The sequence below is a fragment of the Sturnus vulgaris genome, chromosome 26 (assembly GCF_052056855.1).
Source record: "Sturnus vulgaris isolate bStuVul1 chromosome 26, bStuVul1.hap1, whole genome shotgun sequence".
Lineage (NCBI taxonomy): Eukaryota > Metazoa > Chordata > Aves > Passeriformes > Sturnidae > Sturnus > Sturnus vulgaris.
Genome location: NC_142268.1, coordinates 2928338 through 2946636, shown reverse-complemented (window position 1 = coordinate 2946636; position 18299 = coordinate 2928338). Strand labels below are relative to the sequence as shown.

The 18299-nt window shown below is 47.6% G+C and overlaps 1 protein-coding gene across 1 annotated transcript; it reads right to left on the bottom strand.

The window, feature by feature from the left end:
* Positions 1 to 1864: 1864 nt before the first annotated feature.
* GNA11 (G protein subunit alpha 11) lies at positions 1865 to 12913 on the bottom strand. The gene is made up of 7 exons (XM_014883011.2): positions 12757 to 12913; positions 8459 to 8643; positions 7271 to 7425; positions 6399 to 6527; positions 5099 to 5228; positions 4222 to 4375; positions 1865 to 2668 (listed from the first exon to the last, which is right to left on the bottom strand). The coding sequence occupies exons 1-7, from the start codon at positions 12890 to 12892 to the stop codon at positions 2478 to 2480; spliced, it is 1080 nt and encodes a 359-aa protein (XP_014738497.1). The 5' UTR covers positions 12893 to 12913; the 3' UTR covers positions 1865 to 2477.
* Positions 12914 to 18299: the final 5386 nt, after the last annotated feature.

Genomic DNA, 18299 nt, shown 5'->3' with positions numbered 1-18299 from the left:
CATTTACAAAAGGATCACAGAAGCGGAAGAGGCTGGTGCTGCCATCTGCTTCAGAGGAACAGCACTTAGAATACATGATTATAAATTCCTCTTTATAAGACAATTTCTACAAACTGGATCAATTTGGCATAAAGATTAAAAAAAAAAAAAAAAGCAGTAAAATTGATGCAAAGCTGTCTGACACATGGGAATCCCTCTCATTCCTCCCAAGGGTTAAATGCAGTCCAGAGCATGGCTAGTCTAAAGAGATGCTATGTTTCCCTCAGCATCACCACTCAGACTGGCTCTTCAACTGTTGGTCCCATGGCTACTGTTCCAACTTGAGCTCTGTAATCACTTGGAGCTGAGCTTGCTTTGCTCTGTAGTGCTCTGAGCACACAGAAGCTTTCCTCGGCTACTCTGGAAAATGAGGGACCTATCAACATAATTATTCAAAATTATGTCCCTCTATAGTTTAGTGTTCTAGATCAAAGCATCTTAAGCATCTCAGATAGTTAGATTTACTCTTACAATGTTGTGCAAAACACTGATGTAGTGCTCTGTCTACAAAAGAGACAAAATATCAACAGCCCCCTTCAACAGTGCAGCTCATTTAGTCTTTTTTCTACTGGCAGCCTTCAAAGGGGCAATCTGGTTGATCCAGAGAATTTGGACCCAATGCTACTTGTTGGAATTGAAACAGAAGCATCAGTGATGGCTGACTGACACACGTCCAGGCGTGGGTCACATCTCCTGCTTCCCACTCTCTCTCTCCCTGCCTTGCCAATGCACTTCTTTCTCCCAGGCTGGCAGCAGCCCTTCAGCACCTTGACTTGCCTCAGCTCCTGGAAAATAAAGCTCTCCTATGTGCAAAGGCTTCATCTCCTCCTGCTCAGTGGAGATTCAGGTGGTGTTCAGAATCCAGAACTACATCCACTCTGCCTTCCAGCAAGTGCTGCTGCCTCTCTTTTCCTCTCCTGCTGCACCAAGTGCAACCAGGGCAGGGCTCTCTGGATTCTGCAGCAGCCACTGCTAACAATTAACCACTGCTAACAATTAATGATCACAGGCACCCTGCAGCAAGGATGTGTGCAAGTCTTCCAAAGAGGATCCCATACTCCTCCAAGGAGGGACACAGCAGTGTGCCTCAGGGGAATGCATGAACAGGAGAGACAGAACTGCTGCTCCCCCCAAGAGCTATCCTCAATGTCCCCAAGTAAGAATCCTACCAGAGCCTGTCACCCTCCAGCTCTGCTCCTCTCTCAAACTCTGCAAGCTGGACAAGGCTGAGGAATTCTTACAAAGTCATTTACACACTGGCACAAAATGCAATAAAACAAGGCTTGATTGCTACTAGGCAGCAAGAAAAGACCTAGAGAATGGCACAAGACTAAGGTTTTCAATCCAGGTAAAGTCTGATGTTCGAATGCCACAACCACTCAGTGTGCTTTTGGTAACTGCTGCATAGAGAAGTTGCTCACTGATGTCAAAAACTCTACCCAACAAAACAGTTCCTCACTGCAGACTGAGCCTTGTGCACACACGGCCACGCGCTTGTGGTGTGGGTGGGATGTGTTTATGTGTGTGGAAAAAAAAATAAAAGAAGAAATAAAAATGAAATAAAATAAAATTAAAAAAAAAAATAAAAAGAACAATTACAGTCAGGCACTTCCCCAGGCTCAGCAGCTATTGCTCCAAGAGCTTCCATCATTTTTAGTCCATGAACAAAATACAGCAACACATAGCAAACTATGTATAGAACATCAATAATTTAAAAAAAAAAAAAATCACAGTCTCCATACCTTCCATAATTGATAACAAAAAATTACTCAGAACATATAAAGAATGGAAAAGTGATGGCTTCTTTTTGTTTGTTTGTTTTGCCTTTTTCTTTTTTTTGCACAATAGTTGGAGAGCAATTGCTCCTCCCCAACATTTCATCACAGTGAACCATGGAGCGTGTCCTGGGGAAGGGAAGGGAAAGAAGGAGGGGAAGGAAGCAGGATAAGCAAATTACACCAGAGGCACCCTATAGCACAAGGCAAAGGGACCAGTAGCATTCTGCACTCCCACAGTCCAGTGAATTCACAATCTCAGCTGGAAAGTGTTGGGGATTTTTGTTTTTTTCTACATATACCATGGGAATGAAAGGGGGAAAAAAAAAAAAGTGGCTTAGCAACAAAGGAAAGATCAAGATGAGGCTGCCTTAGCTGCTTGGCAAAAATTAAGAAGTAAGCAAGGTGCTGAAGAAATGAGGCATATCCCCGTTAACTGTGACATAAAAGCAATTTGTTAAAAATATGAAATCAACTACTCTGTGGACAGAGACATGAGACTCCAGGATAACACCGAGCACTTGCCACTCCACAGATCAGACAATTTGCAATCATTACATCATCAAAAATTAAAACTTTTTTTTTTTTCCTGTCATATTTAAAATTTCATTTTTTTGTCTTTTCTTCACAAAGAAGCCTCTCAAGGGGCAAGAGCAGAGCAGGTCAAACCAGGTTGTACTCCTTCAGGTTGAGCTGTAGGATGGTGTCCTTGACAGCTGCAAAGACGAAACGGATGTTTTCTGTGTCTGTGGCACATGTGAAATGGGAATAGATGATTTTATCACTGTCGGGATTTAAATCCACAAACATCTTGAGGATGAACTCACGGGCTGCCTGTGCATCCCTCTGTGGGCCTGCAGCAAACAGAGACACCAGTGAATGGATTCACTCCCATGCATCCCCCAGATCCATCAACTGATCCAACAGCACTTTCTCCTATGGGTTACAGAGCTTTAAACAAGAAATTAAAGATCATTTATGGGATAAATGCTCCAAGAGCTGAAGTGTCTTATGCTTTTCAGCTGTCTAACCAAATCTCACAAGGGCACTGGGTCAGTTCAGACCCTGCTTTGGAATTCAGACCTTGGAACAACCCTGGCTGGGAGCATGCACTGGCTAACAGTGGCAGATGCTGGACAGACACCACTAAATGCTCTCCCATGGAAATGGGGTGCAAATTTCTTCCTAATACACAGGTGGATGTCACTGGCTGAGAGACACAAGTGTGTATTTTGGAAATAAGGGTTATTGCCAGTCAAAAGTACAGTCAGTTTGATCCAGCTGGTCACCTCACAGGAGCTAAAAATGGGAATTTTGGCCAGCTTTTAATTCACATTGTTGACAGGTCTCCAGAAAAGAGTCACCTACTGCAATTTCCTCCACAGGACTGCTGTTGTTGCATGGCAAATACCATCACTTGAGAGGAAATCTGATGGCCAACCTCCCACTTACAGGCCAGCAGCATGCCTGAAGGAGCTACTTGCAGGAAAAAATGGAAGTACACAACACCCCTGGAAGCTGGGATCTGTCTCCAGCTGTTAAACTCCATTTGAAGTAGGCACTGTTTGGCTAACAGTTCTTCAGCCATTCCCAGCCTGCTGGAAAAATCTGTTCCCACCAGAGCTCCAAGCAGGAACTCCAGATGTGGGAGGACAAGTAACCAAGAGCAATTTCATCAGTCCTCTAAAAGATGAAAGCTATTTGCAAAATGGCAATTCTTTCTTTATCTCATATTTTTTAAGCAAATAATTACAGAATTAATACATGAGAGCATGGCCAACAGAGCGTTGCCTGATCTCATTCTCCACCACTTTGATTTTATTTTCAGCCCTGTACAGATGTGTTACCAGCCAGCTTTAAATGCACCCAACTGAAGAGCCTGAAATAATATTTTGGCTAAGGAGTTTTGTTTCAGATGGGAAATTCTCTGTTTCACATAGATATTATTTTCCCATAACAGCAGATGGCACGCTAATAAGAATTTCAAGCTGCAGGAAGATTTTTTAGCACCATCATTTGAACAACTTGGGTATTTGACCAGTCAGTTTCTGAAAACAAAGACTCAAGTCACCTCTTGACTGGAGGGTTAAAAGGTCCAGTAAACTGGCATGCTTATGAAACTGGTTATTTGTACAAGTTAGAGTTCCATTGTTTAATACTTTGCAGTGACTATTGGAGGGGGTAATTCTTCATTTAGGAGAGGCTCATTATTCGATCATCCTATCAGATTCCAGTTGTCTATGCATGATTAAGATATTTTTGTGATGTGTTCTTATTGTTGTAGGCATTCTTTCTCCAATTAATGTTGTTTCCTCCACTTCTAGATCTGAGTGTTCTTTAAAAAACAAGTAAGTTTTAACCAAATCACCTCCACCCCATCAAATGTTCCCTCTTTAAAGCCACTCACCATCAAACTCTGGGAAATAGTCAACAAGGTGGGAATACAGGATCTTGTCTTCCAACAAATCTTTCTTGTTGAGAAAGAGGATAACAGAAGAGTTTTGGAACCATGGATAAGTTATAATGGTTCGAAAGAGAGCTTTACTCTCTTCCATCCGGTTCTGAAATCAGAAAAAGAAAGTCCTGTTTTCACAGAGGAGCACTAAATTGCCTTTCTGCTGCCTGCACATCCACTCAGATCTATAGTAATTCAGCATCTCAAACAATTATACACAAAATACTTTGGCCCCAGGTAGATTCTGGTTCAAGCTGGATCAGTAAACGGAAAGGAAATGCAAAAGCTTCATTTATTTGCCAAGCCTTTCACATCAAAAGACTTAAAAGTCATTTTATGCTTTAACAGTCGTGTGAGAGGCCTGTCCAATGATACTTTGTGAGCATATTTTGTCTACGAGAAAAAGAGCAACTACTGTTATGTAATAGCAGGTTTTTAATCTATTAGCAAGTGCCAAAATTCAGATTTGCACCTCCGAAGAGTGCAGTCACCACCTCACAAGACAGCAAAGCCTGAAGTAACCCAGTGCAGGAAGGGGAAGGGGTGATTTGTGAGCATTTGCACAGTGCCTTCCATGGCACAAGGGACTCTGCAACTTCAGATAATTTCATTTTCACTTGAGAAATCCAGATGAATTGAATGCCCTCTGCCTTTTCCATCCTCAGGGACATCATGACCCATCAAGGCTCATGTTCCCTTTGCAACAAGAACTGAAGGCCAAAACCAATAATAGTAGCTAATCCAACTTGGCACCAAGCACCTGGGTACCAGCCTTGAAGATACTACACAAACATTCCTCCCTTCTGCAGAGTTCCCATTTTTGGCTCACCTCATTATCCGATTCCACCAGAACTTGGTCATATTCACTAAGTGCTACTAAAAACATGATGGAAGTCACATTTTCAAAGCAATGGATCCACTTCCTTCGTTCTGATCTTTGACCTCCAACATCCACCATTCTAAGGAAGAGAAGCACAGAGTATCACAGAGGTAGCTGCAGTTCTTTGAATGCAAAGGACCAGCAAACAACGAGAATTAATTTGGTTCTTTACCATTCCAGTTAACCTAGCACGGGGATGTGACTGTTATCAGCCTGTTTACAAAATACCCTGGTCCAGAAATACACCAGACTGAAAGAATGGCCACAGGTGAGTGATGCTAAATTCACCCTTTACCATTCTTGTTGCATTCTGCTCTGGTTTGCTCAGCAGGAGCCCTGAGTCTGAAAAGACAAGTCCTTCAAAACTGTGCTCTGTCACATGAGCAAACTTTTTATTTTTAAAGCACCTGCTTGCCTCAAAGCTTCTCCCCCACCCAAATCTTTCCTTGGTTGCTACACTTTTGTTGGAATGTGCTGTTTAACAGTCACACACTTCAGCTTCTCAGTTTCAAGCCCCACCTGTACAGTACACTAAAGTTATTCTGGCACTCACCTGAAGTGCCACACACGTGGTTGACCTTTGATAAAATCCTACACCTATCCCCTAGGTCAGCAAAACAGAACAGGAGAAGAGACTTCTGCATTTCTGTAACCAAATGGTTTAAGAGAGAGGGTGCAGGTTTCTTTATTCCTCTCTGGCAAGGCCACACTGGTGGGGAAGGGCAAAGAGCACCAAGCAAAAGAGAGAAACAGGAATATTGCTGTGTTCAGCCTGGTCATGCCAGGCTCAATTGCTGGCTTAAGCCTGCAAAGACCACCTGTTGCTGCAGCAGCACAGGCAGCAAGTTTTGGTGTCATCCTGAGAGCACAAGGTAGGCACAGAATAGCAGCTCTCAAGGCAGGTGCTGGGTGCAGGGAAGCATTTCTGCACAAAACGTGTCAGCCCTTGGTGGCTCCAGCCCTCAACACATCCCTCAGCTGCCTCACAAGCCACACTTTCAGCCTGATATGGCAGCAGTGCAATCCTTCCCAGGAAGGACACCACGATGGTTCCCTGGGTTTGAAGTGTCACTGATGCAAAAGCAGATTCAGTTTTCTAACAGCCAAAACATCAGACCAGCCCAACTAGAGGAGCACCCATCACACATCCACTCAAACCACTGGGACACACTAAAGCAACCCAAACATCCTCCTGAAACCATCTCCCTGCTGCCTCAGTTGAGCTGTAACATGAAGACACCTCCAGTACCTGAAGATAATATTCTCTAGGTCAAAGGGGTACTCTATGATGCCGGTTGTAGGGACTCGAACCCGTAGCACATCTTGCTGAGTTGGTAGATATCCTGGGGTAGCAATACGATCCACATCGCTGAGATAGCTGCAAGCAGGACAGTGGAAAAAAAATAACAAAGAAAAAAGGAAAAAAAAACGACCTTAGGTTGCAGCACATTAATATATAGATGTAAAAACTGCTACGTGAAGTCTTTCTGTAGCGTAATGAGAAAAGCAGAAGTTGTCTGAATTATTTTAAATATGGTATGGAAAACGAACAGAAAATATTTTTGGGGAACAGTAATTCACCAGCCAGCCTCCTTGGAGGATAAACAGATACACTAAAAACAATTTCAGCAACTCTGTACAGGAGCTGTATCTTTACTACAGAGGGAGTTTAACCACAGTAAATTCTTTATGTTTCAGGATCAAGTCTCATCTTTTGATGAGTCTTGAGACTTTTCTACTTATAAATGTAGAAACATACACTTATTTACTTATAGATGTAAAATATCCTCTGTACATTGCCAAACTTAATGAATTTGTAATTAATAAAATGTGAGTTACACATCCATTTACACCTGTAGGCCAAAGACAAACCTGAAGAGAAACAGCAGCACTCCTGCTGCCCAAGAGGCAGGATCAATACAGATGGAATAATGTGGGGATTCAGGCCTCAGGTATATCCTGAAGCAGATTATGAACACCCTTTAACACCCACCAGAACACCTCATACTCTCAGAAAAAGCAGCAAATGATAAGGAAACAAACTCAGGACTTCAATTAAAAAAATGTGGACAGGTAAAATTTGTTAGACCATCACTCTCACCACAGTGATTGTATACTCACTATTTAGCTGAGTCAGAAAGTTGATATTCTCTTCTCCTGTCATAACACTCTTGTATTCCAGGGTCATTCCACAATGTTTTAATTGCACTTACATATGGCTGCTCAAATGTCATGACCTTTTCTACATCCACTTCTCGGATCAGCACTGCATTGGCCTGGAGATTGAAAAGAAGAAGAAAAGAGAGGAAAATTAAAGAAAAAACAAAACTGGGGAGCATAAAAACACCCATCCTACAATGGCTAAGCACAGGAAGGACTACAGTAACTACCACAGCCTATGGTGTCTATGAGGTGATTATCCACACCAAGGAGGTTTTGCCAATACCCCCAATAAATAAAAACCAGAATGAAGTTCTGCACAAGCTATAGTAAGCAAAAGTTGGTAGATTTTATTTATCAGAACTCCTCCACCATGCCTCACATAAAGCACAGGCAAAGCTTTCTCACACTCTGCCTATTCTCACCACAGACAGGAAAGGGGCACCATCCACTCCCTACAAACAATTATTCAAAATTAGCCCCAAGACACTCTGTGACAGATCAGATAAAATACAACTTGAAAATATTAAGGATACTAAGTATTAAAAACGCAAAATTTGCTAAAAAAGATATATTTTCCTGGCATGCCCTCACTCTCACTGTCCTCCCCCTCAAAAAGATAAAATAATTTAGATCAGATCTGTCTAAAATTAATTCTTGGTCCCAAAATCAGTATGTTTCTGTGGTCGAGACAAAAATTCTTCAAGGAAGGTTTGTACCCTTGGTCAGTAGCTATCAGAAAAACAGAAGGATTGCAGAAACAAGGGTAACTACAAGCACAGGTCTGGTCTTTTGGGTCCAGCATGTATTTTGCCAGCTCCAAATTCCAATAAGAACAGCAACACATGCAAAGAAATTGCTGACACATTTAAAAACCCCGAATTCTTGAAATGAGTAAAAAAACCACCCCTCCTATCCCTTCCATCATATCCCAATCCTTTGCTCCCACTGCTCACCAAGCACACCAGTGCACCAACCATGCAAAGTTGCTCTATCCCTTAACACAACCAAGTAAAAGGAGTTGGGTATCAAGGTCATAAGAAGTTTATAGAAAAGAGTTAAAGGAGGTTGAGGTTGCAACGCAGAAAGACACAAACAAGAACTCAAAATCCTCACTAACTAAAGACTTGCAAAGACTGACAAACTTACCTTGTTCTGTTCATATTTGTACAGAATCTTCAGCGTTTCCATGGCTCTTATCATAGACTGCATGGCAGTGAAGATGTTTTGGTACACCAGCTTGGTGAAGCCTTTTTTGTCCTCTTCAGAGTAGCCTGAGCCATGAATTATACGCATTTGCTTAATGAACGTGCTTTTCCCACTCTCCCCAGTGCCTACAAGGATGCAAGAGAGCGAGTTAGGAGCCACCAGGAGCAAAGCCCACGACAGATGAAACTCCTGTCACTACACCCAAGCACACACAACTCCCAGCCCCCTATTTGTCACTTCCCAGACTGGTAAAAGACAGCCTGGATTGTTCATCCCCGCTACGAACCCGGCAGCGGGGAAGGAAGACACCTTGTCCTTTCCAGCAGCCTTCAAAAGGAGTTCTGGTACTTATTCCAAATCTCACGTTACAGCCACTCCCACACGTCCTGCGTCAAGAGGCCCTTGCCCGTCACACCTGACCTATTCCCAGATACTCCAGCAAGATGCTACAACCAGCCAGGAAGGGCCTGGACACACTCTTAAGCCAGCAAAGTGCTACAGACCCAGACAGCAGTGAGTGGCTAGGAGAACCTCAGTAAACAGCAAATTTTCTTTTGCTCTAATTTAGCACAAAATGCTCTTTGCCTTATACACGACGTGTCTTTTCATAGGAAGAACCAAACACAACAGGAAAAAATAAATCAACTCCTTAAAGGAGAACGGAGCTCAAGAAACTCTTTGCTGATCCATCTGACGTGAACAACCCAGGCAGCGCATCTGCCTTGTATCCCAAATTGCTGTGCAAGGTTTGCTCCTCAGGGCTGAAGCCACAACCCTGAGTGTGGCAGGATTCCTGCGATCCTGCTCTGGATGCGAGGGAGTTAAAAATGGCGTCTGGCAGGGAGAGCAGAGTAGGCCACTGCTCCCAGCTGTCGGTGCCGTGCCTGGGTCCCCACGGGCTGCAGCCTGCTCAGCAAGGCCACTGCTTCCTTCTCTTCCTTCTGTCCCAGGTTTTACTGCCGGGCCCGGCAGCAGATGGGAGGGCAGGACACAGCACAGGGCAGCCCTTCCAGCGCCGGCTTCCTGCACCGTCACTCGGGCAGGTCCTTCCACTCCCACATTTATGGCCCCACAGCGGTGTCATTCAGCATGTGAAGGCCACCAGATGATACCAAAGGACAGTGGGAACTTTCTAACAGAGTTAAAAGGAGAGGAAAACGCCATCAGACAGCATCCACGCAGTTACAGAGCCTTGCTAAATTCACAATTCAACTGGGATGTCCCCAGTGACATCTGCCCCGTGCACACAGACCTTCGTGGAGGGGACACGCAGGCCAGGTCTCACTTAGGATGAGCTTAACTCCACACTTCATCAGCCTAAATGGACACTACTACGTTTCTGTGGAGTGCTGTTGTTCAATCTTCAAAAATTTGCTATCATTGTGATAAAAACCCCGCACCTCTAACACAGTGGCCCAGCCCACCTGACTAGCCAGACCAAAAATTCAAAATGTATCACATCAGTGATACAAATCCTTTAGACCTGCATTAAATGCCACAGGCACCACCAGATCCTCCTCACACCAAGGGAGAGATGGATTCAGACATGATCTCATTCATCCCAATACACAATTACTACTCGCATGTAGATACTCATTTTATCTTGGTAGGCTAAAAGGCAAACAAATAAAAATGCTCAGATAAAAGCAACAAGCACCTAACTGGAAGCAGAATGTTTGAAATGACAGCAAGAACTGACAGAAATCACGTCAGCACAGCCAGCAATTAACACTGTAGACACTATCAATATGCAGCAAACTATCTCCATCTTGAATACAAAGGTGCACCCAAAGTGGGGGAAAAACTGGAAAGTGAGATCTTTTGTGGTTTCTGTCAGCGTGGTGAGAAATACTTCCTTGTCTTTTACCACAGTGACCAAAACTGAGAGGGGAGAAAAAAAAAAAAAAAAAAAAAAAGGCTGGTGCTTCAAAGCAGTTAAACCATGAAAATAAAAGAGAAACCTCAACACCAGACCTTTCTCTGCTTCAGAACTTAAGAGTTCAAACACAGATTCTTCCTCTCACTCCATCACCATCCTTTTTTGGTTTGGGGGTTGGTTTTGGTTATTAGTGGTGGGTTTTTGGTTTGTTTGGTTTTTTTTTTTAAGTGCCTTTTGCTTTCCCTGAGGCACAGCACTACACCAGCAGGTTACAAGCTCTGGTGGGCAAGATCCACAACTCTCAGGGCACACTTTTTTAATATTACAGGAGATAATCTGAATTCCCCACTTCTTCTGCCAACACGTTAAAGCAGCACTTTACAGTAGCTTCCTAATGATCCCCCAGTACCTCATAGGCTCTTGTAAATACATTGCTCAGTCAACAGTATCCCATGCTTAATCACAAGTAATTTTTGTACAAAATATCCTCCCCACCCAGTAAAAAGACAAATTACTGCCTCGCACCAGATGGCAATGTCCAACACCTTGAATTTCTTATTAACAGGTTCATCATTGATTAGCAATGTTATTCTTCATCTCAATTTCCTCTTTCAGGCTTCAACAAAGTAACTGTCACCAGATGTAGTGACAAGAAAAATTTAACAGTTTCTACAAGGTGGAAACTCCCTCAAAACACACTCAAAATTTTGGAGATTTTGGGAAAGCCCTCTCACTAAAGTAAATCATTAATACTTGTGAATATACGAACTCCACAGAACAGGAGTAACACAGAAGAAATCTCTGCAAGCAGCAGTTACACCAAGGAGAGAGAACACAGGTCACCTGTGCCAGCTGAAGGTGGGCAGTGTGCTGTGTCAAGTGAACAGCATCCTGCAAACACTGACTACAGCTAGGAGTGTTGCTTATCCAATAATAACCACCTTCTACATGTTTTTTTAATCTGATGCTGAATCTGTATCTTTTAAAAAAGCAGAAAGGATTCTTGAGCAATTTGAATTATTTCTAAAGTGAAATCTTTAGATCCAGTGGGATCTTCTTAACCCAGATCTATCCTATAGCGACAACCTATTTTGACACAGCTGCTTCTGTGGGACTGCTTTTAGGGAAGCATGAGAGTGAGGGACACCTTCCCTCCTCTCCAAGAAGCCTTGCAGAAACTGCCACAGCATCTCCAAAGAGCAGGAATGTGAAGCCCTTGATTCTACCTTCCACACGAAAAACAACAATTTATTAATTGTGAAGGATTCAGGGTGAGAAAGGAAGCCCTGGCCTTTACTTGACAGTTATCACCAAGCACCAGTGTTGGTGTCCTCCAAGAGGCTGGGCACACACAGCCTCCCCCCCACTTCTGCAAAGTGGTTTTTTGTTTGTTTGTTTGTTTTTTTCACAATGGTCAGCCTCCTTCTTTAGCTGGACCTTAACAGCTTGTCAACAGATCCATCAGATCTGCTTCAGATTTCATGTCAAGATAATAATTCAATAATAAAAATAATTTAAGACACAAAGCAGGATATAGCTGAGACACAAGAAATGCTAAATCACAGTACACATAAAAAAAACTTCAGTTTAAATTTGGGGGCTACCTATGCATGAACATCAAACTCACTGCTGATGGAGGCACATGCCTGCAGGTCTCAGTTCGCAACTGATTACCCAACCCTCTACACTCATCTAAACACGGCACAGTTACCCATCTGCACAGGGAGCACTACCCGAAGACCTAGATTCTTACGGCTGCCCAGGTGATCTCCACCTCTGACCACCAGCGGCATCTCCCCAGCCAGCACACGACTCGAGCACTGCCACAGCCTCGACCCCCTCCAGAATCACCACACCGCGCTCACAGCCCTGCTGCCTCTCCCAGCTCTTGCCCCAGGGGAAACTCTGTGGTTTTAGGAGCTGCAGGCCAGTTTTTCCACAGACGTTCACCCAAGGCCCGGGAGTTCACCCACAATCCTGAAAAGCACCAACTCCATCAGCGGATTTCCACATGCTAACGAAGGCCAGCACACTCCCGGAGAATCGTTTCCTCCAGACAAATTTCACGCGCCCGTGTGCGTGCCCGCCTTCACAAACCAGGAATTTCAGCTACTTAGTTCCTGGTTGTGTCAAAACCCATTTTGACAGCGAACGCATCACAAAATCAAACAAAGGGCAGCCAATGAGGCGGCCGCCCCGCACGGCTCGGGAGCGGCCCCGAGCGCCGGGCTGAGGCGGGGATGGCTCCCGCCGCTTCCCCGCCACACCCGCTCCCCGCCCGGCCCGGCCCCCCGGACCTGCCAAGCCCCGGGCCGGGCCCCGCGGCGGCCCCTGCGGCCGGACCGGCGCCGCTCCTCACCCAGCAGCAGCAGCTTCAGCTCGCGGCGCGCGTCGCGCTTGTCCCTCCGCAGCTGCTTCTCGATCTCGGCGTTGATGCGCTTCGACTCCTTCACCTCGTCGCTCAGGCAACAGGCCATCATGGACTCCAGAGTCATGGTCGCGTCGCGGCCGGGACGCCCCCGCCCACCCCCCCACCCCCCCGGCACCGACCACCGTTCTCCGCACGGCCGGGATCCCGGCCCGGCCCGGTCCCGCGCCCCGCGCCCCCTTCCCTCCCCACCCTCCCGCCCTGCGCGGCGCCGGCCCGGCCCGGCCTCGCCCCGGCCCCGAGTGCTGCGGCCGGGCCCAGCGCCAGCGCCGCCGCCGCCGCCCCCGCGCCGCTCTCGCCCGGCTGCGCCGCCGCTCCCTCCGCACGGCTCCGCCGAGACACCGACGAGCCGGCGCAACCCAACCCGCTGCCGCCGAAAACAAGCGCTGACTGACAGCGGCTGAGGCCAATGGGAGAGAGCGGAGTGCAGCGGGGCGGGCCCGGACGGGCGGGACGAGGCGCCGCGGCCAATCGGAGCGCAGGGTTTGGTTGGCCGGTCGCGGGGGGGGGAAAGGCGTACGGACGCGCGTTCCTGGAGCGGGGCGGGGCTGCCGGGCATTGTGGGAAGGTGGCGGACTGGGCGCCCGTGGCGGGGCGGGCCGGGGTGGCACCGGACCCTCCCGTGACCGGGCGCGGCCGGGCTGAGCGCGGAGCCGCTGCCTCCCCTCGCCCTCTACGGGCCACGCATGGCGGGTAGGGCCTTGGCGGCCGCTGGGATGGTGGCACAGGGCTGCCTGGAGCGGGCAAGGCCCGAGCCTGCGTGGGACGGGCCCAGCTCAGCCCGCAGACCCCGCAGCGCTGCCGCCCAGCCCTCGGTGCTGAGGAGGGAGAGACTGAGGCCTCGCCGTGCCCGTCCTGTGCTCCAGGCTCCGGCCGCTGCCGTGTCCCACCAGAGGCACACCGAGCCTGCCAGCTGAGCTCTCTGGGTGCCACCTCCGAGCCCTCCCTCGCTCTCCATCGCCATACAGTGGGGGTCTCAGAGCTGGCTTTATCCCAGCTTTCCTCATTACTTAGTACCAGGTGCTTGTTGACCTGTAACAGGTCCTCCAGCCAGCAGCCTGATGCACCCCCTCCATGCTGCAGCCCTGTGTTCGTTCTTTTGCTGCCAGCGCAGCTTCATTTGTCAGAGCAGCCCCCCCGTGCTCTGTGGGAACGTGCCCCAAGCAGAGTACCTGCCACCCGGACTCTGCACACACTCACACTCACACTCACACACCCTCTTGCAAGCACATGTGGTTCCATACCTCTTACCCTGCCTTGCCTGGGGTGTGTGTGTGTGTCTAAACAGTCTTTTTGAAGGTCCAAAAAAGCACAATAGCACTGATACATACCTGCCTTCCTTGTTACCAGCCTGGCTCATGCAGTGGTTTGCCTGTCCTTACCTCTTGGCAGTTTGTCTGAGACAAACACAAGACACTCAAAAACAACAGGTTCTGTTTTCCACTTAAATTCTCTCTCATACCTGTGCTATTCCCATGAGTTCTTTGCCTCAATTAAAAGAAATTTCTAACTTTTTTTTTGGTGGTCTCTCCATAATTTGGCCTTTAACAGCACCAATACTCACCCCCCCCCATTTGTTACATTCTCTCACTTTCCCTTCCAGGTGCCCCACAGCCAGGAGGACTGTTTCTCTCTCATCACAGACCCCTGAAAAAGGTGATGTGATAATTTTCCTTTGGCAGCTGAAAATTTTTCAGCAGACAGAAGAGCTCAGTACACCCAGGATCAAAGCCACAGTGGCTGTTTCCTGTGACCTGTTGCCCTTTAGAACTCCCATGTCTGGACAGTCCTTAAGGAGACTGAGGTTCCTGTAACCCCTGCAGCACTGGCCTGACTGGGGAAGCCACTTGACCTCTTTGCATGTCCTCAGGCTGAGGGTAGCACAGGTAATACATCTGGGGCTGCTAAAGAGTTACCAAGCTGGGATTGTTGAGCTACTCTGAACTACAAGGTGCTGTGTGTTGGAAGTATTGTTTTGGTTGCCTTCTCCTGGGCAGGATCAAAATCTAAAGGCCAGCAGATCCTGAAGAAATTTCCACATCTTGCCAAAAGAAAAGGAGCAATAAAATTTGTATCCAACCTCTGGACCACTTGCTTGGCTCCAGCTGATGGGAAGCTTGGGAGCACAGATATTGAGTTTTGATGAATCCTGATCAAAGTGCTGATTTAAGAATGACAGAACTGCCAGTCTCTAAGCAACAACAGCTCATCCACTCCCTCCCATTCTGTCCTAATGGAAAAGTTTTGGTGCTCAGAGGGTTCCCAGGAGACTTGGGATTTCCCTCAGCTCGTCGCCAGTGTGCTGTGCAATTCCCGGGGCTCTGTGTCCCTGTTCCTGCAGAAAGCTGATCCTGAACGTGTCAGGCCACGTCCAGAGCAACCGTTCCCATGGCCCACATTTGCAGCAGTTAATGCTGAGCCCAAAATGACCCCCGTTTGTTTACAGAGAGGAAGATCCCAAGGCCCATCAAGATGCAGACACATCGTGCAGGGCAGCACTGCAGACATTTCAGAGTGTCATCCCTTTCCTCCATTCTGGCCCAATTTCTTAGCTGCTTGTGAGTTCCAGATGCTTGAGAGCAGAGGGGAGCAGGCATTGCCAGCAGGTCAGGGAGGTGATCCTGCCAGGCTGAGGGAGCTGGGTGTGTTCAGCCTGGAGAAGAGCAAGAGGGGATTTTACCAATATCCATATCTGAAGGGAGGGGCCAGGGGATGGAGCAGTTTCTGCTCAGCTGCTGAGGAACAGGACAATGGGCAGAAACTGATGCACAGGAAGTTCCACCTTGAACATGAGGAAGAACTTTCCTGCTGGCAGAGCACAGGTTGCTCAAAGGGGTTGCAGTCTCCTTCTCCTGTGATATTCAAAGGAGGAATGTGTCTGGACTCTCTCTGGGTGCTGATGGGAACCAGGGACCCAGCTGCAGAGCATGTGTCAAATGTTTCAGCCTCCTCCAAAATTAATTTTACAAGTTCTTCAATTGCCTGTCACAGGAAGATGCCACGAGATTTGAGTTCTCTGAAAAGAGGAGGAAAGGCACCGAGATCAAACAACGCTGACAAATGCAGCCCGTGACAGCAATTGCTGGATTAGTTTTTTTAAACCTTATGTTTCACATCTGGTTTGTCATGGTGTTGTAGGTGGGCTCAGTGCACAGTAAACTAGGATAACAAACCTACATTTTCTGTGATCCTTTCATCCCCTATGATCCCAAAGCACATCATTTAATTGCGCTCAACCTGCACACAGATTTCATAAATAAAGGAATGATGAATTAGCATAGCTGCTGCAGCATTCACACAAGTTACTAAGACACAATCTCCTTGTGCAATCAATCCAGCCTCATGCTTCAGTGTTTGTCATAAATTGAGGTCAGGAAGAAATGTTCTCCCTACCTGGAGGAGTGCTGCTGAACTAACCGAGTACAGAAAGACTCTTAAGGGTGTAGTAATCTGTCTTCCCTGTGCAAACCTCAGAAACTGCTTCAAATATGCATTTAGTGAAGCTCCAGTGCAGTAGATGAACACTGATCCTGCACAGAGGCAGAAGGAAAGCCTGGGTGATCCTTTTGACCCTAAAATTGGTATCTCACTCCTCTCTTTGTCCAGTAAGGGAGCCAGAGGACAGGAGACTCCTGAACCCTGGCCATGCCCACAGCACAGATGGGTCTGGTCAAGAAGCTGCTGCTTTGCCCATTCCAGCCCCTGTGGGTTCCTCCCTTCGGGCTCAGTCTGGGTTTCATATGCAGAGGGATTCACATGTTGCTTCTGCAAACTCATTGTGCTGGGAAGCTTCTCATGACCAATGGGTCAGTGGATTCCCCTGGACCTCCTGACCGTCTCACAGCTACAAATTTCCTGCTTATCTCCCACCAAATGCCTCAGGGGCACAACCTGGGGAGCAAGCAGGTTCAGGCATCCTTGCCATGTGCTTCCTAATCACTGCTCAGCTGCAAAATCCCTTTCCTGCTTCCTGCAAGGAGTGTGAACTGTTCCTTGCACTTTGGCTGGTAAAAAGGATGATAATTACCCCTAATCAGTCTGCAGCGAAAACACAGGCCACAGCAGAAGGGAGGGGTAAGGGGCAGCCACCATGAGGAATGGAGCCCAATTATTCCAAGTCACTGATAAAACGGGATCAAAGAGGTAGGAATGTTTTACCAGCTGTAAAAAGCCTGCCTGGACCCAGGCTGCTCTTGGAGAAAGGCCCTTTCTGCCTACAGGCCATTCCTGGCTGGGACCTTATGCGTATCCAGGGACAGTTTCTCATTTTTCTTCTTGGTGTAGGCGAGGAATTTGGGTTGGTGTTAATTTCTGCCTCTGAGAGCAAGCAGCAAGACAGTTTCAGCAGGAAATGAGCATGGAACCATGGGCATACTGTGCAGAGCAAGTGCTCTGTCTGCTGCCCATGTGGGCACTCAAGTGCTGGGACTCTGCTGTGTCCTATCAGGGGCACCTAGGTGTGCCAGGGATGGAGCAGATGGGGTTGGGTGGTGATGGAGGTGAGGGACAGCACTGCTGGAGGCATCTGTGCCCTGCCAGTGAGATGTTCATGGGGAGAAGAGTGCTGCATTTCTGGCTCCTTCAGGTCCCTGTGAGTCTGTGCAGCCCCACTGCTCATCCCAGCCTCTTGCTGCAGCAGGGAGACCTGCACAGCTCATAACAGCAGCAGGAGAGCTGGGAGGTGGTGAGGGAGAGAAGGAAAACAGCCCCTTATGTGAAAGAGGGACTTGAGAGGCAGATTGTGTGTAAATCACTCCCAGGCCTGCCCAGCCTTTGCCTTGTCTGGCTGATTGTTGTGCTATCTAGAGAAAGTTTAATATAAAAAGCCAGTAATCCCTGTGATAAGAGAGGTGATAAGGGACAGTCTGGCCTGGATGTGGCAGGGGGCCAAGGTCCAGTGCCCGACCTCCCCCACCAGTCCTGGCCTCCCATCCCATCCCAGGTGGCACAGAAGTGGCAGGACTGCCAGTGTGCAGGGGCAGCAGGGCTGGACAAAACAAACAAAAAAAAAAAGCAGGAACCAGCTCTGCTTCTGGCAAAGAGGGGCTGAGGAAGCAGGGAGGTAGGAAGGGGAGAGCTCTGTGAGAACCCCATGGCATGAGGCTGGCTGTGGCTAATAGCCCACAAGCTGCCACCACTGGCCCTTATAAAATGCCTCACAGATGTCTGAATACAGGGTGGCAGTGGGGGAACTGCAGCCTGGGGAGGAATTGAGATTTCTCAGCAGGTGGGGTAATAAGGGCAGCTGAAGTTTAATGAGTTTGGTGGGTCTCATCCCTGTTTCTACTGGAAGGAGGCCACAGCATTCAAAACACGAGTGAGAAGCAAAGGAGTCTCTGGCTGAGCCACCCCACAGCCCTGTCCTGTCTGTGCCACTCTGAGCTGTGCAGTGCCCCACATTCTTCAGAACCCATCCTGCAAAGCACCTGTGTGTGGGGTTAGCTAGAGGTGATGGGACTCAGGAGAGATCCTGA